We start from the raw sequence: 22,785 nt of genomic DNA, 5'->3' as shown, positions 1-22,785 counted from the left end.
CAGTGTTCTGCAAATCATCTTCACAGCTTGGGTGCAGCCTGACAGTCGACCTATTTACTACAAGGGAAAACAGGAAATGCCATCTCTTCTACTCTTGAGGTGATACAAAGGATTTTCCAGTTTCTCTGTGTGCTGAAAACACTGATCAGCATTGAGGCACTGTCCAGCATCAATAGTACTGATCTGTCACCATTAGCTGAAGCAGGGAAAGACTGAGATTTGGGGTTTATGTAAATTAGTGAAACTGGACTGATGACAGTGAAACAATGTTAAGGTGCATATATACATATATTTGGTAATTATAAGTATTTAGATAGTTAATAACAAAGTTTAAGCTGTTACAGCTAGAGAAAGCAAGATAGTGGTAGCAAGAACCAAAGCTGTGAAAACCAACAGGGAGGCCTTAGAACAATTCAGCCAATAGCAAGAAGGCTGGTTGGGGTGAAATAAAGGTCACTCCAGAAACCTGAAGGGTGGGGTCAGTTAGACCGAACACAGATCTTCAAACAGGTCCATCTTTAAAGTGCAGGTTTTCAATCAGGTCCAACTTTTATTGACAGAGAGGACTTGAAGCTGATTGGATGATAATGATACGGATTGAAGAAACAACCAATCGGAACAGATCAAAATCTGTATATAAGGCAAGGAGCTGAGAGGCTTCAGTTAGTTTGTCTGTGAAAGCAGAAAGGCACGTGTGTGTATGTGGAGGGGGAAAGGGAGAAGGCATGTGTGTGTGGATAGAAGCAGCAGAGAAGGAAGTCCACCAAAAAAAGCTAAATCACTAAGTAGCAGCAAGCGGTGAAAAAATAGCAGCAGTATCAATCCCATTTTGACAGAGCAGAAGGGAAGATATCAAAGAAATAACGTAATGACTCCAATATACATATAATGTAAAATGCAAATGTGTATGTGTGGGATGATAAAAATGGATGATTGTGTATGTATGCTTTGTTGTTATATGTATAGTTTTAATGTTTAAGAACTTGCTGTCAGTCTCCTGTGTGTGACTGGCCATCACATCTAGAATGCAGTCACTTATAAAGCTGTTTTCCAATTGTAGGATATTGCAATTTTGCATACTTTAATGTGCATCTGCGCCAATAGGATTTTATGTGTTTGTTAAGAAAATGTGTGATTTATTTCTTTAGTACATGTTTTAGATCTGCTGTGTTTTCCTAATATTATTATGTGTTTTAGAGTTATTGAATTAGGAAATATAGCGTTAAATAAAGGTTACTTTTATTTTTGAAGAATTACTGCCTGAGTGTAAATCCTTTCAGCGGAAGGCTGTATCTGTTTCCTCCCAGGGGTTAACAGAGCTAGTCTGTTTTGGGGGGTCCTCCAAAGGTTGGCAAGAAACCCTCTGGTAAAACCCTGGCAATTCCCTGAGGGCGGGCCACCCCCTTTCACCTACTAAAACCAGATGAAATGAATTCTGAGTTACAAATGTAGGCAGGCCATTATAGGGGAGCCTGGAGTCTGACCTTGGGGGCAACAGAGGGGGCCCTCAGTCCGGCCTCTCTGATCAACACCTTCCAACTCAGGTGGCAATCAGCTCTCCTCTATGCTTTACTTCTGATCTCTATCATTCCACAGGTCATCTTCAAGCTGAAAGTGGATTGGGTTAAGTTTATCCCCATTGCCCTGGCTTGACGAGATCGTCGTGTTGGTTTTTTGACTTCTTATGTTGTCATTCAGCCTCTCATATCTTTTTCTCTCCACCCTGACCTGCTCACACAGAATCACAGTTGCAATTTGCATCCTGCGCCCAGCTTCCTGCATCTCACTGCATGGCTCCTCAGTGGTTGAATGAAGAGGAAGAGCAATGTTTGCCAGCTGCTCAACAGGTCCTACTCAATAGTAGAAAGCCCTCTACTAGAATAGCCTATTAGGCAAAATGGAAGTGGTTTTCAGTGTGACCTTGGCCCATGAAATTCAGCTGATGTTGGCTTGCATCCAGGACATCTTGGAGAATTTGCTGCATCCTCAGTCATGGGACCTTTTGCTTAGCTCTGATGGGACCTCTGGTTGAGCTGGTCAGTCATCTTGTCACTTTCCTTTCTGTGTAAAAATAACTGCATTCCTGGTGTCGATAACATCCGCAAGGAGAGTCTGAGTGTTACAGGACTTAGATGGCAGAGCCTCCTTATGCGCAGGTGTCCAAAGACTAACTGACATTGCAACTGTAACCAACATTTATGTCTAAAGAAGTCTCTCAGTTCATTTGAACCAGGTGGTGTATTTATCTGTTTTATTTCCTAAGCCACAATCATCCCTGGAAGAGCAGCACCTTCACAGGTTAGACATCAGATGACATCTAGCTTTTAGACTAAACCTTGTCATGCTTTGCCTCGTCTACTTGTGTTGTACGTGGACTGTGTGAAGGGCCAGGCAGTCTCTTTACAAATACTAAGTGGATAACATCCTATATCAAGGCTGCATACAAAATAGGTGAGGCTATACCCCCTCCACGGGTATGAGCTCTTTCTATGAAAGCACAAGCTACGTCAATAGCTTTCTTAAGTGACATCTCAATTGGACATTTGCAGGGCTGCCAAATGATATCTATACATACACTTACAAACCATTTAGGAATCACCCCTCTGCATCATGGACAACGTTTGAACCCTGGTGAGGCATCACCAGGGAAAACACTTAACTAAGCTAACACTAATACTAAGAGTACTAACTATACACAACTAGAACTAAGTAAAAAACTGAGGGATTGTGAGGTTGCAAAGTACATATTTCTTAGCCCATGTTTTGAACTCTTAAAATGTAGGAGAAAGATTTTAAAAATCAAATTTACACGTCACTATTTATGCTCCTTACTTGCCTTTGAATTGCCTGTCTGCTTGGATAGGACAATGAAAATCAGTTTCACTATGAAGTTCTTAGATTGCAATGCTTAGGTTTCCAATATACTGCAGGAGACCATTTCTTTAAAAAATCAGCCACTTCACTGAATTTTTATTTAGTTATCTTAAATTTAAATTTTGGGCTAAGTTTGAATTGATAACATCCCTTTAATAATTACATTATTTTATAGTTTGTTACAGGATACCTTAGTAGCATACACTAAAGCTTAAAAATACAAATTATTTCTTACTTATAAATGTCAGGCTGAGGTTGTTCACATTCAATGGTAGCATGCAATGCATCGATATCTGTTCATTAGGAAATGCTTGGTATCTTGAACAGCATAGTAAGTCTAGAATGAAAGAGAAAGGTGTAACAAAAAAAAAAGAAGCCAGAACACATGCAGTGGACCAAGTTTATTTATGTAATTGAAAGAAGAGCCCTGAAGTCGGTAAATTTTCCATATTTTGTGTTAAGACGGTCAAGAACCATGTAATAATGATTCTCATTAAAAAATAAGCACTTCCAAATAGAGAACTGGAATTTCCTCTGCCTGTCATAACTCACATATAGTTCATACTGCAAAGAAAACCGATCACTCTTTTCCTCTAATCTAAGCAGCCTAAATCTAAGTGAAATATTTTTGCTTTTTCTTAACCTTTTACATAAAAGATTCACATTTCCAAATGGGTGCATGCCTCAGTGCCCCCAATCTTGCACAAATCAGGATTTAACATATGTATATGCATGCACAAACTCTAGCTCATGCTTCACCTCTGGGTGCCCATGTTGGGCACATATAAAAGTGCAAGTATACATAAGCCAGCACAGTTACAAAATTCTTCATAAAATGGTTCAATGGTATGGAAATAAGTTAATGACAGTGTAAATGAAAAAAACCAACAACACACAAACCAGTATCTATGCTTGCACTATTATACAGGATGTTATTGTGCACTGTATGCAAAAAAGTTTGTTATAGCATTTTTAAAAGAAAAAATATAGTATTTTATTACTTTATGACTAGATTCACCATCCAAACTAGTTGTTGTAACAAAACATGTTCCATCCCCTCTGCTGCTTGATAGAAATATTAAGTCACATGGGAATGTTTCATCTTCTTTTACCATCACAATGTCTCCAACCTTTAAAAAAATAGGAAAAAAACCATGTTTATCATTAATTAAATAGCCTAAAGATTAGATTCCAACAATGAAATCCTTGTTCTATCAAAGTCTAAGGAAAAAATTTTCATTGGCTTTAATAGGGCTGAGATTTCATCACAAGACTAAGGAACTGCAGATACAATTCTCAAAAGGAGTACTACATCCTGTAAGACAATAAATATATACTTAGCACTCGTATAGTATCTACCCTCTGAGGATCTCAAAGCACTTCACATTCTTTAATTAGCCTTACAACATCCCTTCTAGATTGCATGTGTGGTGGTATCATCCCTATTTTACAGATAAAAACATTGATGCACAGTGGGGCTGGGAACAGCGAACCACAGCCACTGGGAGCTGCGGGGGCCATGCCTGTGGACAGTTAACATAAACCAAATGTCTCACGGCCTGTTTCTTACAGTGTGCCATCATACAACAAAGTAGCTCCCACAGTCAAGAGATTCCTTTAAAGATTTTTTTCCCCAGCAGAGGCAGCTTCTGATATATTTTTTAAACTCAATTTAAGTACAGCAGTCAAAGGTAAAAAAACTGCAAGAATTTAGTCATGGGGGGGTGTTAAAATATCAAAGTTTCAATGAAAAATGTCAAAAATTAAATTTTGGAATTTTGATGAACTGAACATTTGATTAATGTGGATTTCTTGGGTTGCCTACTTTATCATGCTAAGATCATAGAATATCAGGGTTGGAAGGGACCTCAGAAGGTCATCTAGTCCAACCCCCTGCTCAAGGCAGGACCAATCCCCAACTAAATCCCCAAACAGCCCCCTCAAGGATTGAATTCACAACCCTGGATTTAGCAGGACAATGCTCAAACCACTGAGCTATCCCTCCCCCCAAGTATGCCTTTATCTAAATAGTTTTCTAGTTAATCATTGTGCTCTTGTCAGAAGGATTCTGTGTGCTCACAATGAATTTCGTAACAGAAAACTATGACATTAACACTGAATTTTGACATCACCAAAACGAACTTTTAGGAGGTGAGCAGTTCTAATGATGCATAATATTTTGGTAATTGACAATGAAAGTAAAATCAAGACAATTTAGGTAGGACTTGGTAAAATGTATTTTTACATTTCCCAGATTGTGGAAGGAATTCCAAATGAATTAGCTCAGCCACCGACCCAACGTCCAAATCTGCATACTTTCATATAATTTGGGTATTTTTGCTTACATTAGATTTTTCATGTTAACATTTGCATTTGAGAAAACTACAATGGGGGGAAAAAAAACCTTGATTGAAGTGATATTTCAACCATAACTTCATTTAAAATTTTTTTCCTATAAAAAGTTTCCTTAGGGTTTTAAAATGTTTCAGGAGTTGTTCAGGTTCCTACAGTTCCTACAGATCTGACAAACTCGGCAGTATGAAAGGATAAATTCTTCAGTCTCAGCCTCAATAACGCATTTGTGGATTTAAGTATGGATAAATTGTACCAAAAACCCCAAGTGTCAATCTTGGATAAGACCTGACAATGTGAAGTTTCAGGTGGTCAGATCCTTACAAGGAGTGAGGGTAAAAATCAGGTTTCTATGGAAAGATCTATCCTTCCATAGATATGGTTGAAGCCAACACACAACACAACACAAGACCAAGTCATTTTTGCTACAGAAAAACGTACATGCATTTAAATTCTCAGCCATAATATTGTATTAATAGTTTTGTGGGTTGAATTTTCTTCTTTTTAAGAATCGGAAACAAGAAAAAAAATTCAGAGCATGATACCAGTGAATATATTCAAATCACATTTCTTAAAATTATAATATAGTAATTCAGAGGCACACTGGTGCCATAAAATGTCCAAACAGCCTGGAGGCACTGGGATTAAGAAACAACAAAAGGAATCCAAGATGGTTTGGCATCTAGTGGCTATGGGTAAAACAGATTTGCCACTAGAGAATGGGAATGAAGGCTTCAGATCTGTCACAGGAATGATGATGCAGGGGAATACAAGAGGTCAGTAAGATTATTTGAGTGTGTGCTTCTAACAATTAGCCCGTGGCATTAACACTCCACTTTGCTTACATGTTTGTGCAGAAACAAGGAAACATTATACTACTACAATCATAAACAAACTAGGGGAAATACAACCTAGATGCAGCTACTATAAAGTGAGTGTAAAACTGGTTGGAAAACCATTTCCAGAGAGTAGTTATCAGTGGTTCACAGTCATGCTGGAAAGGGATAACAAGTGGGTCCCACAGGGATCAGTTCTGGGTCCGGTTCTGTTCAATATCTCATCAATGATTTAGATAATGGCATAGAGAGTACACTTATAAAGTTTATGGACGATAATAGCTGGGAGGGGTTGCAAGTGCTTTGGAGGATAGGATTAAAATTCAAAATGATCTGGACAAACTGGAGAAATGGTCTGAAGTAAACAGGATGAAAATCAATAAGGACAAATGCAAAATACTCCATTTAGGAAGGAACAATCAGGTGCACACATACAAAATGGGAAATGATTGCCTAGGAAAGAGTACTGCAGAAAGTGGTCTTGCGATAACGAGGACCACAAGCTAAATATGAGTTAACAATGTAACGCTGTTGCAAAAAAGCGAACAATGTAAAAGTTTAGAGCCTACTAGTCCACTCAGTCCTACTTCTTGTTCAGCCAATCGCTAAGACAAACAAGTTTGTTCACATTTACGAGAGACAATGCTGCCCACTTTTTATTTACAATGCTATCTGAAAACGAGAACTTTTGTAGCCAGCATTGCAAGATATTTACGTGCCAGATATGCTAAACATTTGTATGCCCCTTCATGCTTTGGCCACCAATCTAGAGGAAATGCTTCCATGCTGATGTTGCTCGTTAAGAAAATAATAGATTCCTTAATTTTGTGACTCAACTCCTTGTATGACTCCTGCTCTGTTTTACCCAAATTCTGCCATATATTTCCTGTTATAGCAGTCTCGGATGATGACCCAGCCCATGTTGTTCATTTTAAGAACACTTTCATCACAGATATGACAAAACGCAAAGAAGGTATCAATGTGAGATTTCTAAAGATAGCTACAGCACTTGATCTAAGGTTTAAGAGTCTGAAGTGCCTTCCAAAATCTGAGAAGGACGAGGTATGGAGCATGCTTTCAGAAGTCTTAGAAGTGCAACACTCCAATTCAAAAATTACAGAACCAGAATTAAATGTGCTTATGTTTACAAGAAACAAAACAGTGAATTATATTTATATTGAAAATGGTGGCAAGAGTAATTTTTTTGACCATGAGGATTTAAGAATACCGGATTGGCAGTAGAACTACAGCTGCTTTTTGAAAAGGAAAGATGAAGGGACCCAAAAAATACTCTGTCATAAGGATAAATCGTCTTTAAAAAAATACTAGGCTACTGAAAGATCAGAACACAAATGGAAGAGTCACAAGAAATTTTGCCACGAGCTCTGACAAGAGAATTCTGGCAAATAGGAGGCACCAGGAAAAAAAAAAGTATTTCAAAAGAAATGACCATCAATTGTTTCAAACTGCTGACATTCTGAAAATAGAACCCAGGTAGGCAAGCTGTTTTGCTTATGACAATTTACAGACATTAGTTTCTAAAAATAACCCCCAAAATATCAGGGATGCAGGTACAAAAGTAGAAATCTAAAGGAGTGGCTTTATGACGCTGAAAAGGTACAAAGCAAGGATTGTATCTTATTCGGCTGTGTCCTCTTTGCCAGGAGAGGAATTAGTCAATGGATTTTGCATCAAAATTGGATTAAGAGACGCTATCTGCTGGAGACAGATGGACAGACAGACAGAGATATGAAAACAGAAGAAAAACCATGAGTGAAGGGCTAGAAGTTAAGAAAGAATAATGAATGGAAAAGAGGGTAGAGAGACAACCCAGCATAGAGAATGGATAGGGGAGAGCCTAGCAAAGCAAGGATGAGGAAGGAAATGCTATAGCTTTTTACAATATTTTATTCAATCGTGTTTTAAAATATTTTTCTAAAATTTTATTTTCCATATTCACGTAGTGATACTGTAATCTTGAGTGTACTACATTTTTGTCTAATTGTTTTGCAAGTGAGGGAGTGGGAGAGAGTTAAGCCTGATCCCTAAAAGAAAACCCAGTGTTAGTTGATACTTACTCTTAATTTTCGGCTTTGCTTTCTAACCAGTTTGCCATGCTGAATGAAATGAACAGGGCATTGGTTCATTGCATTGTCTGCTTTATGTCGAAGCCAATCTTCATAACCCTAGAAACAGCAAAGTGGAATGGAATAAAGTTAAGGAAATGCAGCTAGCCACACTTTACATTGCAGTTGTAGATCAAAGCTTTCTTACAAAAATAGTTAAAGAATTTTCCATTACAAGATGATAATTAAAAGTAAAGCATATCACTAAAATCTTCAATAGTTTATTATTTAGCAAATCAGAGGTGCTTAAACAAACATAAGGGAAGGTAATCTGATGGTGTGAGTTAGGTATATGAAAAAATGCAGAGTCACTTCTTGATCTCTGGTGAATAATGGGTAAAATCCAGCTCAACTTCCACCACTCCTTGCCCAAGTGGTCTGAAGGTTTCTATAAGAGTGGCTGCTTAAGAGACAACGTGTGCAGAATGCATTTGGTAAGGCTGGGCTCAATATTAAGTGATTACAGGGCTGGAAATGAACTACAAACCGGGGAGTTTGCCTGGCTGCGAAGATGGTGTCGCCAGGAGGGCTTTGGCTTCCTCGACCACGGGATGCTATTCGAGGAAGGACTGCTAGGCACAGATGGTGTTCACCTTTCGAAAAGAGGGGAAAGCCCTTATTTGCGCACAGACTGGCTAACCTAGTAAGGAGGGCTTTAAACTAGGTTCGACGGGGACAGGTGAGCAAAGCCCACAGGTAAGTGGGGAACAAGACCTGGAAATGGGTTGGAAACAGGAGGGAGCACGGGCTATATGGCAGAGAGAAAGGAGGGTCAGGGCAAAGCTGGGGAGGCAAGATCAAACCAGTATCTTAGATGCCTATATACAAATGCAAGAAGTATGGGTAATAAGCAGGAAGAACTGGAAGTGCTAATAAATAAATACAACTATGACATTGTAGGCATTACTGAAACTTGGTGGGATAATACACACGACTGGAATGTTGGTGTGGATGGGTATAGTTGCTCAGGAAGGATAGACAGGGGAAAAAAAGGGAGGAGGTGTTGCTTTATATATAAAATGTACACACTTGGACTGAGGTAGAGATGAACATAGGAGATGGGAGTGTTGAGAGTCTCTGGGTTAGGCTAAAAGGGGTAAAAAACACGGTGTGATGTCGTGCTGGGAGTCTACTACAGGCCACCTACTCAGGTGGAAGAGGTGGATGACGCTTTTTTCAAACAACTAACAAAATCCATCCAAAGCCCAAGATTTGGTGGTGATGGGGGACTTCAACTATCCAGATAATGTTGGGAAAATAACACCGCGAGGGCACAGACTATCCAATAAGTTCCTGGACTGCATTGCAGACAACTTTTTATTTCAAAACGTTGAAAAAACTATGGGGGGAAGCTGTTCTAGATTTGATTTTAACAAATAGGGAAGAACTCGTTGAGAATTTGAAAGTAGAAGGAAGTTTGGGTGAAAGTGATCATGAAATAATAGAGTTTTGCAATTCTAGGAAGGGTAGAAGGGAAGTACAGCAAATAGAGACAATGGATTTCAGGAAGGCGGATTTGGTAAGCTCAGGAGAGCTGATAGGTAAGGTCCCATGGGGATCAAGACTGAGGGGAAAACAACTGAGGAGAGTTGGCAGCTTTTCAAAGGGACGCTATTAAGGGCCCAAAGCAAGCTATTCCGATGGTTAGGAAAGATAGAAAATATGGCAAAAGAACACTTTGGCTTAACCACAAGAGATCTTGCGTGACCTACAAAATAAAAAGGCGTCATATAAAAATGGAAAACTAGGTCAGATTACAAGGACGAATATAGGCAAATAACACAGGAATGCAGAGGCAAGATTAGAAAGGCAAAGGCACAAAATGAGCTCAACTAGCTATGGGAAATAAAGGGAAACAAGAAGACTTTTTATCAATACATTAGAAGCAAGAGGAAGACCAAGGACAGGATAGGCCCACTGCTCAGTGAGGAGGGTGAAACAGTAACGGGAGACTTGAAATGGCAGAGATGATTAATGACTTCTTTGTCTCGGTTTTCACTGAGAAGTCTGAAGGAATGTCTAGTATAGTGAATGCTTACGGGAAGAGGGTAGGTTTAGAAGATAACATAAAAAAGAGCAAGGTAAATATCACTAGAAAAGTAGATGCCTGCAAGTCACCAGGGCTTGATGAAATGCATCCTAGAATACTCAAGGGGTTAATAGAGGAGGAATCTGAGCCTCTAGCTATTATCTTTGGGAAATCATGGGAGACGGGGGAGATTCCAGAAGACTGGAAAGGGGCAAATATAGTGCCCATCTATAAAAAGGGAAATAATAAAAACCCAGGAAACTACAGACCAGTTAGTTTAACTTCTGTGCCAGGGAAGATAATGGAGCAGATAATTAAAGAAATCATCTGCAAACACTTGGAAGGTGGTAAGGTGATAGGGAATAGCCAGCATGGATTTGTAAAGAACATATCATGTCAAACTAATCTGATAGCATTCTTTGATAGGATAACGAGCCTTGTGGATAAGGGAGAAGCGGTGGATGTGATATACCTAGACTTAGTTAGGCATTTGATACGGTCTCACATGATATTCTTATAGATAAACTAGGAAAGTACAATTTAGATGGGGCTACTATAAGGTGGGTGCATACTGGCTGGATAACCGTACTCAGAGAGTAGTTATTAATGGCTCCCAATCCTGCTGGAAAGGTATAACGAGTGGGGTTCAACAGGGGTCTGTTTTGGGACCGGCTCTCTTCAATATCTTCATCAACAATTTAGATGTTGGCATAGAAAGTACGCTTATTAAGTTTGCGGACGATACCAAACTGGGAGGGATTGCAATGCTTTGGAGGGACAGGGTCAAATTCAAAATGATCTGGGACAAATTGGAGAAATGGTCTGAGGTAAACAGGATGGAAGTTCAATAAAGATAAATGCCAAGTGCTCCACCTAGGAAGGAACAATCAGTTTCACACATACAGAATGGGAAGAGACTGTCTAGGAAGGAGTATGGCAGAAAGAGATCTAGGGGTCATAGTAGAGTCAACAGTGTGATACTGTTGCAAAAAAAGCAAACATGATTCTGGGATGCATTAACAGGTGTGTTGTAAACAAGACACGAGAAGTCATTCTTCCGCTTTACTCTGCGCTGGTTAGGCCTCAACTGGAGTACTGTGTCCAGTTCTGGGCACCGCATTTCAAGAAAGATGTGGAGAAACTGGAGAGGGTCCAGAGAAGAGCAACAAGAATGATTAAAGGTCTTGAGAACATGACCTATGAAGGAAGGCTGAAGGAATTGGGTTGTTTAGTCTGGAAAAGAGAAGACAGAGGGGACATGATAGCAGTTTCAGGTATCTAAAAGGGTGTCATCAGGAGGAGGGAGAAAACTTGTTCACCTTAGCCTCCAATGATAGAACAAGAAGCAATGGGCTTAAACTGCAGCAAGGGAGATTTAGGTTGGACATTAGGAAAAAGTTCCTAACTGTTAGGGTAGTTAAACACTGGAATAGATTGCCTAGGGAAGTTGTGGAATCTCCATCTCTGGAGATATTTAAGAATAGGTTAGATAAATGTTTATTAGGGATGGTCTAGACAGTATTTGGTCCTGCCATGAGGGCAGGGGACTGGACTCGATGACCTCTCGAGGTCCCTTCCAGTCCTGGAGTCTATGAGTTTCCTGTTTGTTTTCTGATTACACTGAACTATTATTTGGTATATACCAGGGGTAGGCAACCTATGGCACGCGTGCTGAAGGCGGCACGTGAGCTGATTTTCAGTGGCACTCACACTGCCCGGGTCCTGGCCACCAGTCCAGGGGGCTCTGCATTTTAGTTTAATTTTAAATGAAGCTTCTTAATATTTTGAAACCTTATTTACTTTACATACAACAATAGTTTAGTTATATATTATAGACTTATAGAAAGAGACCTTCTAAAAACGTTAAAATGTATTACTGGCACGTGAAACCTTAAATTAGAGTGAATAAATGAAGACTCGGCACACTGCTTCTGAAAAGTTGCCGACCCCTGGTGTACACAGTACACCAACACTCCAGAATCAGTTTTGAGAAAGTGACCTTGCTGATGCTCATTTTGGTTGATGAATTATTTCATCAATTTATAAGATTACATTAGAGAGGAACAAATACAAATATAGTTGAAGATCTCATCAATACAATGATAACTCTGCTTTCAAATTTGTATAGCCATATTATAAAATTTTAAAAATTAGTTTTACTATTTTATTAGTTTTTTAAAAAAAATGAATAGATACTTTTTTTTTGGAGGTACAAGTTCCTCCTACTTCCCATCCTCCCCAAATCTCTCTTGCATTAACTCCATGGAAACCCTTAATGTACACAAAGACCAGATGCTAGAACTGATATTTAAATACAGAGCCGACCTAAGCAGGCTCTTTTGCTTTAAATTCCAGGAAATGCCTAGAAACAAGCAATAGATGCCATATATCCAGGGGCAGAATTCAGCCATATTTGCTTATGATTAATGACAACTGGAAGATGCAACAGCTGCTAACAATATCAGTGACAATTCACCCCACAGGTTTTCCATTCTTTTAGGAGAAAGGGTAACTTCAAGTTTATAAAGGATTTTCTATGGCTGTATTTTATTTTTTTATTTTTAGAGATGCAACTATTACATGTGTGCAGGAGCATATACACAAATTAAAATGCAATTTGACCTGTCAACCAAATATGAAAAGGTAACTCCAAAATCCAAATGAAGACAAATATACCCCAGCAATGGGAGGAATCAAAATGCTGCTGTTTGTAATTCCTTTAATAACTAATGAATGAGAAAAGCCCAGATGACCTTTGCACCATGCCACTGAAGGTCATGCTCCAGTCCACAGGCTACTGGACCAGCAGGAAAAGCAAATTCCAGAGGCTATAGCCATCAATTTAAGACATCCTACCCTAGTCCTCAGAAATTCCAATCAGCTAATCTCAATTGTCGTGGTAAAGAATACAGTAGAACCTCAAAGGTAAGAACACCAGAGTTACGAACTGATCAGTCCAACCACAACACCTCATTTGGAACCAGAAGTTCACAGTCAGACAGCAGCAGAGAGGAAAAAAGAAAGTAAATACAGTACAGTATTGTGTTAAATGTAAATTATTAAAAATAAAATTTAAAAAAATTGACAGAATAAGGAAACTGTTTCTGTGCTGGTTTCATTTAAATTAAGGTGGTGAAAAGCAGCATTTTTCTTCATATAGTAAAGTTTCAAAGCTGTATTAAGTAAATGTTCAGTTGTAAACTTTTGAAAGAACCATAATGTTCTGTTCAGAGTTATGAACAGCCTCCATTCCCAAGGTGTTCATAACTCTGAGGTTCTACTGTAGGTGATTCCCCCGACACACAGAGCCTAAAAAACAGTGGGTTTAATTTCAAATCTTATTGGAATTCAATGCTTTTAGTTCCTTTAGTATGTTTGAAACTCCTTGCCTAAGAGATCAATATCATCACTTTGAATTACACCCAGAAATGAATAGGGAACCAGAATAGTCTTTGAAGCACTGTGTAACATGCTCCAAGCAGCTAACACTGGTATACAAGCAGCCCACCAAAGTCCACCCCAGCTGTGGCTTCTGAGAGTAGTCACAAGGGGATACAAGTGTAGTCTTATGTGGAACACTTTGTAATAATCCAATCTTTGTTTGACTATCGTCAAACCACAACAACAGATTGTTAAAAATAATCCCCCAAATCTTAAAGTGGGAAAGCCACTTGTAAAAAGCTAGCTGTTGTGCTTCCCATAACCACCTAGTGTCAGCAAATACTGAATTTGACTACGAGGTATAGTCAGTCATGCAGTGTGAAGGAATGAAAAGGCTGCTGTTTGTAATTTCCGTTACAACTAATGAATGAGAAATGTGTAGAATGAGTATTCTCTGCTCTCATCACTGCCAAATGACTTGAAACAACTATAGTGGTAGCCAGTTATCCCAGTACAATATAATGGAAGTAAGTTTCTTTCTAGGGACCAGAACTGGAGCAAGCCCAAATGGAGGGATGGAATATTGGAATAAATAGGCCCCACTGCAAGTCAAAAAGTTTTGAACTTAAATCTGTCATATTAATTTCTCTTGGTGTCCTATAATCTCCTCAACTTTTTCTCTGAGCACAGAATACTTTTGTTTGAAGAAGTTAAGAAAAATAATAACTGGCTAATGTCTGTATAAAGAGTGTTGACTCCTGGCACTGAGCAGATAGCATCACACAATTTTGAGCAGTAAAATATTAATACAGAGTCTCAAACAATTGTACCTTCTGTTGTATCACATTAGATGGAATATATTGGACCAAATAATTAAAGGTATCAACACGATCCTGTCACTGTCCAGTATTAAACAATGTTAAACAAGGCTTGGTAGACCGAGATCTTAGCCTGCTTAGTACCATGGCAAACACTAATTTTTTTTAACCTTTTAATAAAGATGCAGAAAACAAGGAAACAGTTAAAGTTTTGAAATGTGAAGTATTACGTAGGGCTTTCATTTTAACAACATCTTTTGTTTTTTCTCTTTTGCTGGAGAAAGTTTTAAGAAAGACACCCCACCAAAATACACCATCCCTATCTGACAGTGTCTTAGAGGTATTAAAGTGGTAATAACAGCCCTTTTGGGGGAAAGAGAAAAAGTTAGTTGAGGTGGTCTGGAGGCGGTGGTGGTTGTGGTGGTGGTAAAGCCTGATTCTGTTTCTTAGAAGACAAACCAAAAAACACACACTCAAAAGGGGATAGAAAAGAACAATAAAGACAGAAAATGCAGGCTTCTGTCTCGTGTTGACTCTCACTTGCACCTCACTGCTGAAAAAACAAAAGCATGGTGTATTGTCTTATTAGCTACTCCAAGACTTGGCAAACTTGTACCGGGGCTGTTTAGGGTATTGCTTTTAGCTGCCTCCTTCTGGTCACAGGGTTATAGCAGTGCTGTAAAACACAGTTTTGGCCAGCTAACCCAGACTCTTATTAGATAGAAGAAAGAGGGACGATAGGAAAGAGAAGAAATAAGGTAGGGAAGGGAAAAAAACACAGTGTGGAGAGAGGCATCCCAGCAAGTGATGTCTGGAATTTAGTCAGTCTTGATGGAAGGGGGTGATGTCATTTGGGTCCCGCTCTCTGGCCTGATCTGGTCAGGACTTCTCTTAGGGTCAAGATAAAGGCTCAACTGTGTTACAGTGGATCTTGAGGTCTCAGGAAACAGATTAGGTGACAGCCATGACTGTAAAGCTCACTCCTTTCCTGATCTTCTGTCTCTTAGTCAGTGGTTGTTGGCAGCCCACTTTCGCTAATTCTCCCCCAAAGTCTTTCTGAGGACCTCAAAAGTTAGTGATGGCTGAAACAGCTTTTCCCTTCACTATTTTATCCACCAATTAGGTCTAATTTCCTATACACTAATTCTGGTTACATTGATTTCTGGTCCAACATTTTTCTTGTTTATCAGACATGATTTTAACACAGTCCTTTCTGTTTGGACTAATTCAGAAGGTCTCCCTTTCCTGCCTTTTCCCAGCAACATACATTGTTCTAGGTTATTGTGACATTTTATGAACTTTCAATCACTTTTCACATTTGAGCTCATAATTAGGGTAAATTTGTATGCCCAATTATCACACTTCTTTACTCTCTTCCCTTTCCATATTGAGTGAATGAAACTGTTGGTGTCCTGATCAATGGCAGAATGCAGATTGGAGTCTGAATGGGAACAGTTGAGCCAGTGTAATTGAAGATATGAAATTCTTATATAGGTAAGTCATAGCATATATTCTGTGTAGGGTCCCCCACTGATTTTATTGGGATTCTACATAGGTGTACCAATCCACTCTAGCAGATACCATTGCAGTACTGGGATCACAGAATTACAAACTGCTGTAATCCACTTTCTATGGTAATATTAATCTACAAAATAGAAAGGAAGGCTAACACAGTTCCATACTCTTATAGTATTATTTTATTTAGATTAGGGGAACCTTTATTAAGATCTTCCAAGCTACATTGATATGAGAAGTATTGACTTACTTGAATTTTATTATTTTCGTTTTTACAGATAATTTTTAAATATATTTGAAGCATTATTATATAGCATACTCAATTTGTAAGATCCATTAAGTCTCGTTATAAACTGTTCATAGTTTAAGTACAAATTAATGTGATTCATATACTTAAAAAGTCTATCTTGTAGATACTGTCTAGAAGTTGTCTATACATATCACAACAACTGTATGTTGGAAATTTCTTCACAGAGACGACCAATAATTTTATCCCATAACCTACTGCTATAATTTTTCCTCCGCATATTTTCAAATTTTTGAATAGGTAGGTGGATAAATATTTAGGAACAAAAAGAAACAAACATCTGGATACTTCTTATAAATACAACTGTATAAACTATTCTTCGGAGCACAGTTACACAAAGTACAAACTAATATTACAAAATAATTCTGAAAGTTCTGTTGAATAAATGAAAGCCAGCATAATTTAACAACCAATAAAATTCTACTTAAAAGAGAGGCAAATAAAAAGTAAAGCCTTCAAAGTAAAGAAAGGATAACCTCTCTCTTGAATCCTCAAGAACAAACAAAAGTAACATTGCCAGTTAATAAAAAAAGGAAAAATAAAACAAATTTACATTTTCATACAATCTTCAGTTTTACTCCCCCAACTCCCCCAACACCCTAAAGAAACTCTCACCTGTTTGATAGCTGTTACAGTGATGACAAAGAAAAGCGGAAGTCCACTTGTTACTGGACTGGTTGGTGTATCAATAATTAACTGCAACACAAAGAATAATCGTACCATTTCCTGAACATTGTTTTGTGAATTTAATGCAATCATTTTCCAACCATGAAATTTATATTAGGATTTTAAAAAAGTACAACCATACACAAAGCAACTTATTAAAAAAAGGGAAGTAAGTGCAATAAGAAATCTAGGTTATTTCTATTGACAATACCACTCCCTGACACCATCTGTAATTGCAAATACATATAAGCCTATCCACCAAGTCATGATCTTGCACTCTGTCAGAATGGAGGTTGCTTACTGTAACTGGAGATTCTTTGAGATATGTGGTCCCTATCTGTATTCCACACAAATGTGCATGTGCGCCATGCGCTCAAGTCTGGAAATTCTTCAAAGCAGTGTCAGTTGACCTGCACTTGTGCAGTAGCTCCCCGTGCGCTCCCAACCAAGGAATAAAAGGCAGTGTGGGTCAACACCTCTCCAGTTCCTCTTCTTCCTGCAATCCAACTGGATCTGAAGCAGAAGGGATGGAGGACGAAAAGCAGCGACTACAGATACAGCCATAGGAAAGACAGCACTACAAGCATCTCTGTGCCACCCTTCTCACACCCTCCTCCAGTCTGAACAGTGCTTGCCGATCAACCATGTGTGGAATACACATAGGGACCATCACTCAAAGAAGAAATGGAGGTTACTTACTGTAACTGGATGTTCTTTGAGATGTGTGGTCCCTATCTAGAGAAGGGTGCAAGGAAGATGGCAGCAGAACTGCTTGTAGTTATGCCCTTCCTACTGCTTGCTGCATCTGCAATTGTTGCTTGGTCTAGAGTGTAATGTGTTATGAACATGTCAACAGAACCCCAAGATGCTGCCCTGCAAATGTCCTGCAAAAGAACGCCAGATAGGGATGCCATGGACCCAGCATGTGCTTGTGTGGAGTGATCTGTAATACCCCTGGAGGGGAATATTTGCAATTTTGTAGCATTCTAAGATGCATTCCAAAACCCACTTAGAAATCTTCTGGGAGGATATGGCTTGCCCATGCAATCTTTGTGCTATGGCAATAGAGTCTCAGAGATTTTCTAATTGGTTCGATTCTTTGCAGGCAGAATGCCGATTGAGCCTAATGTTGAGGGAGTGAAGTCTCTTGTCTCAGGAAGCAGCATGGGGTTTTGAGAAAAATATAGGCAATGGTGTTGTCCGACTGATGAGGAATTCAAACAATCTTGGGGAAGAAGTTTGGGGTATAATCTAAGGGAAACCTCTTTGTGAAACATTGTTTAGGGAGGATCTGTCATAATGGCTCCTAGCTCCCAGATCCTTCTGGTGGAAGTGATCGTCACTAAGAATGCTGCCTTCATGGATTGGTGTGGGGGGGGTGTCATAGCGCAAGTTGCCATAGGTCAGAAGGGTGGATCTTTAAATGTCGACAAGACAAGGTTAATGTCCCATTGAGCCATAGATTTAATGACCAGTGGAAAGATCCTGATCAGTCCTTCATAAATCATACAGTTGGGGGGTGAGCAAAGACAGAATGTTCTTCTAATGGAGGGAAGAAAGCACTAATCACTGCAAAGTGTACCCAAAGCAAACTAAGCACTAGACCTGCAGTCTTTATGGAGAGGAGATAGTATAGGATAACTGGAATGCTCACGGTATTTAGTGGAAGTTGGTGGAGGTGCACCCAGGCTGAAAAGTGACTCTGTTTAGCTAGATAACTAGCTTGTAGAGAATCCTTTCTACTTCGGTTAAGGATTTCCTAAACCGGGGTGGTGCATGAGCATTCTATTTCTGCCGCTCATCCAAGCACCAGGTCATCCATCTCCACCCTCTGACAAACAGAGGCTAGGGACACCATTCCTTACCCATCCTGGCTAATAGCCATTAATGGACTTAACCTCCATGAATTTAATCAGTATCAGAGGGGTAGCCGTGTTAGTCTGGATCTGTAAAAGCAGCAAAGAGTCTTGTGGCACCTTATAGACTAACAGACGTATTGGAGCATGAGCTTTCGTGGGTGAATATCCACTTAGTCGGATGCATCCGATGAAGTGAGTATTCACTCATGAAAGCTCATGCTCCAATACGTCTGTTAGTCTATAAGGTGCCATAGGACTCTTTGCTGCTTTTACATGAATTTATCCAGTTCTCTTTTAAACGCTGTTACAGTCCTAGTTTTCATAACCTCCTCAGGCAAAGGGTTCTAGAAGTTGACTGTGCGCTGTGTGAAGAAGAACTTCCTTTTATTTGTTTTAAACCTGCTACCCATTAATGTCATTTGGTGGCCCCTAGTTTTTATATTATGGGAACAGGTAAATAACTTTTCCTTATTCACTTTCTCCACATCACTCATGATTTTATATACCTCTATCACATCCCCCCTTAGTCTCCTCTTTTCCAAGCTGAAAAGTCCTAGACTCTTTAATCTCTCCTCATATGGGACCCATTCCAAACTGCTAATCATTTTAGTTGCCCTTCTCTGAACCTTTTCTAGTGCCGGTATATCTTTTTTGAGGTGAGGAGACCACATTTGTATGCAATATTCAAGATGTAGGCGTATTGTGGATTTATATAAGGGCAATAAGATATTCTGCGTCTTATTCTCTATCCCTTTGTTAATGATTCCTAACATCCTGTTTGCTTTTTTGACTGCTGCTGCACACTGCGTGGACGTCTTCAGAGAACTGTCCACGATGACATCAAGATTTCTTTCCTGATTAGTTGTAGCTAAATTAGCCCCCATCATATTGTATGTACAGTTGGGCTTATTTTTCCCAATGTACATTACTTTACATTTATCCACATTAAATTTAATTTGCCATTTTGCTATCCAATCACTTAGTTTTGTGAGATCTTTTTGAAGTTCTTCACTGTCTGCTTTGGTCTTAACTATCTTGAGCAGTTCAGTATCATCTGCAAACTTTGCCCCCCTCCCACTGTTTATCCCTTTCTCCAGATCATTTATGAATAAGTTGACTAGGATTGGTCCTAGGACTGACCCTTAGGGAACACCACTAGTTACCCCTCTCCATTCTGAAAATTTACCATTTATTCCTACCCTTTGTTCCCTGTCTTTTAACCAGTTCTCAATCCATGAAAGGATCTTCCTTCTTATCCCATGACAACTTAATTTATGTAAGAGCCTTTGGTGAGGGACCTTGTCAAAGGCTTTCTGGAAATCTAAGTACACTATGTTCACTGGATTCCCCCCTTGTCCACATGTTTGTTGACCCCTTCAAAAAACTCTAATAGATTAGTAAGACATGATTTCCCTTTACAGAAACCATGTTGACTTTTGCCCAACAAGTTATGTTCTTCTATATGTCTGACAATTTTATTCTTTACTAATGTTTCAACTAATTTGCCTGGTACTTATGTTAGACTTACAGGTCTGTAATTGCCGGGATCACCTCTAGAGCCCTTTTTAAATATTGGCATTACATTAGCTATCTTCCAGTCACTGGGTACAGAAGCTGATTTAAAGGACAGGTTACAAACCATAGTTAACAGTTCTACAATTTCACATTTGAGTTCTTTCAGAACTCTTGGGCGAATACCATCTGGTCCCAGTGACTTGTTACCGTTAAGTTTATAAATGAATTCCAAAACCTTTTCTAGTGACACTTCAGTCTGTGACGATTGCTCAGAATTGTCACCTACAAAGGACAGCTCAGGTTTGGGAATCTCCCTAACATCCTCAGTCATGAAGATTGAAGTAAAGAATTCATTTAGTTTTTCCACAATGACTTTATCGTGCTCCTTTTGTATCTCGATCATCCAGGGGCCCCACTGGTTGTTGAGCATGCTTCCTGCTTCTGATGTACTTAAAAAACATTTTCTTATCAACTTTGAAGTTTTTGGCTAGCTGTTCTTCAAACTCCTTTTGGGCTTTTTTTATTACATTTTTACACTTAATTTGGCAGTGTTATGATCCTTTCTATTTACCTCACTAGGATTTGATTTCCACTTTTAAAAAGACACCTTTTATCTCTCACTGCTCTTTCTACATGGTTAAGCCACAGTGGCTCTTTTTTAGTTCTCTTACTGTGTTTTTAATTGGGGTATACATTTAAGTTGGGCCTCTATTATGGTGTCTTTGAAAAGTGTCCCACGCAGCTTGCAGGGATTTCACTCTAGTCACTGTACCTTTTAATTTATGTTTTAACTAACCGTTCATTTTTCATAGTCCCCCTTTCTGAAATTAAATGCCAGTGTTGATGGGCTGATGAGGTGTTCTTCCCACCACAGGAATGTTAAATGTTAGATTATGGTCACTATTTCCAAGAAGTCCTGTTATAGTTACCCTCTTGGACCAGATCCTGCGCTCCACTCAGGAGTAAATTGAGAATTGCCTCTCCCCTGGGGGTTCCTGTACCAGCTGCTCCAGGAAGCAGTCATTTAAACTATCTAGAATTTTGGTCTGTGCATTTCGTCCTGAGGTGACATGTACTCCAGTCAATATGGGGATAACTGAAATTCCCACACTACTAATAAGTTGTTTATTTTGATAGTGTCTCTAATCTCCCTAGCAATTTCATCGTAACAGTAAATTATACGAGTCTGGGCCTTTTTGGGGGTCCAGGCTATATGAGCAGTGTGGTAGTCAAAGTGTAGACCCCCTCCCTGAGGAGGCATCTGTCACAATGGTGGCTCTGGTCTAGGAAGGTTTTGAAAGAAGAACGTTCTCACCATGACTTTGTTGGGTTGACATCAAGCACGGGAGATGAGGAACTCTGCTGGCGAACCGTTCACCTTGGAGAGGATGTGCGGTCCCTGTTTCGGCTGGCTAAGTCAAGTGGAGCCAGGGCTTACAGACACTACGCAATGGGGTCTGGCAAACCGCATCACGTTAGGTATATGCACCATAGACCAATATCAAGAGAGGGCTGGTGCACCACAGTCATGTTTTGCGGGGTAATGCAGAAAATTAGGTTGCTCATCATGTGACATCTGCCTGCGGGAAGAAATGTTGTTGCAGAGACTGAGTCCAGTCGTGCTACTATTTTACATGGAGGCTCAGGTGGGTGCTGGTAACAGTTTACTGTCCTTGTGGGTGACAAAACAGATTTTTCTTCATTTATACAAATGCCCAAGGTAGCCAGAGAGATCCTGTCACTGACATGACTTCCTCATGAGATTGGCCTACCAGAAGTCTGTTGTCCAGGTATGGGAACCCCGTGTAGCCTTGCCACTCTATCTGGGCTGCTATCACCCCCCGGTGTAAAAGGGATTCTGCCACCAGATGAAAAATCAATTTTCGTCCTTGAAGGGAAATTGAGAATGGGGTTTGTGATAAGGGAAGAAGAGAAACTCATTGGAGTATCCCTGATGGATAATCTCCAGGACCCAACTGTCCAGGGTGATCTTGTTCCAGCTGTGGGCAAAGAGAGTATAATGGCACCCATCTAAAGGCTGTCTCTGGTATTTTCTTCCCTCGGGGATGGAATGTACACTCCCAGGGACTGCAAAGTAGATCAAGTCCTTTAGTGACTGAAGGGATTCATCTGACTTTCCACTGAAAAGGTTGGACTCATTAAACGGGAGGTCCCTGGATGGTGATTTGGACCTTGCTAAGAACCTTTGACAAGTGTAGCATGAGTCCTTTCACAATACAAGTCCTGGATACTGTGTCTGCAGCATCCACCTCTGCGTGGAGGGCCACCTTTGCTACTAACTTCCCTTCATCTAGAAAGGACTGAAACTGGGTTGTCTATGGGAAGTTTATCTTTAAAGTCCGCAAGCCTGGCATATGTATTAAAATCATATTTTGCTACCAATGCTTGTAGTTAGCTATGCAGAATTGCAGACATGTGGAGAAGACCTTTCTTCCCAGGAGGTCCAGTCTTTTTGAGCCTATGTGCTGGAGTGGATTTCCATGACT

The 22,785-nt window shown here is 39.6% G+C and overlaps 1 protein-coding gene across 1 annotated transcript in view; it reads right to left on the bottom strand.

Moving 5' to 3' along the window:
* The window catches only part of ATP11A (ATPase phospholipid transporting 11A), a 183,812-nt gene that overhangs the window by 79,476 nt on the left and 81,551 nt on the right, over nt 1-22,785 (bottom strand). Inside the window, 5 exon segments of the mRNA XM_030568828.1 lie at nt 3,110-3,169; nt 3,171-3,211; nt 3,876-4,004; nt 8,141-8,248; nt 16,854-16,955. Of these exon segments, the coding sequence (XP_030424688.1) occupies nt 3,110-3,169; nt 3,171-3,211; nt 3,876-4,004; nt 8,141-8,248; nt 16,854-16,955 (440 nt within the window).

The sequence above is a fragment of the Gopherus evgoodei genome, chromosome 1 (genome assembly GCF_007399415.2).
Source record: "Gopherus evgoodei ecotype Sinaloan lineage chromosome 1, rGopEvg1_v1.p, whole genome shotgun sequence".
Taxonomy (NCBI): Eukaryota; Metazoa; Chordata; order Testudines; family Testudinidae; genus Gopherus; species Gopherus evgoodei.
The sequence above is the reverse complement of the archived record's forward strand: the minus strand, read 5'-3'. Positions and strand labels throughout refer to the sequence as shown.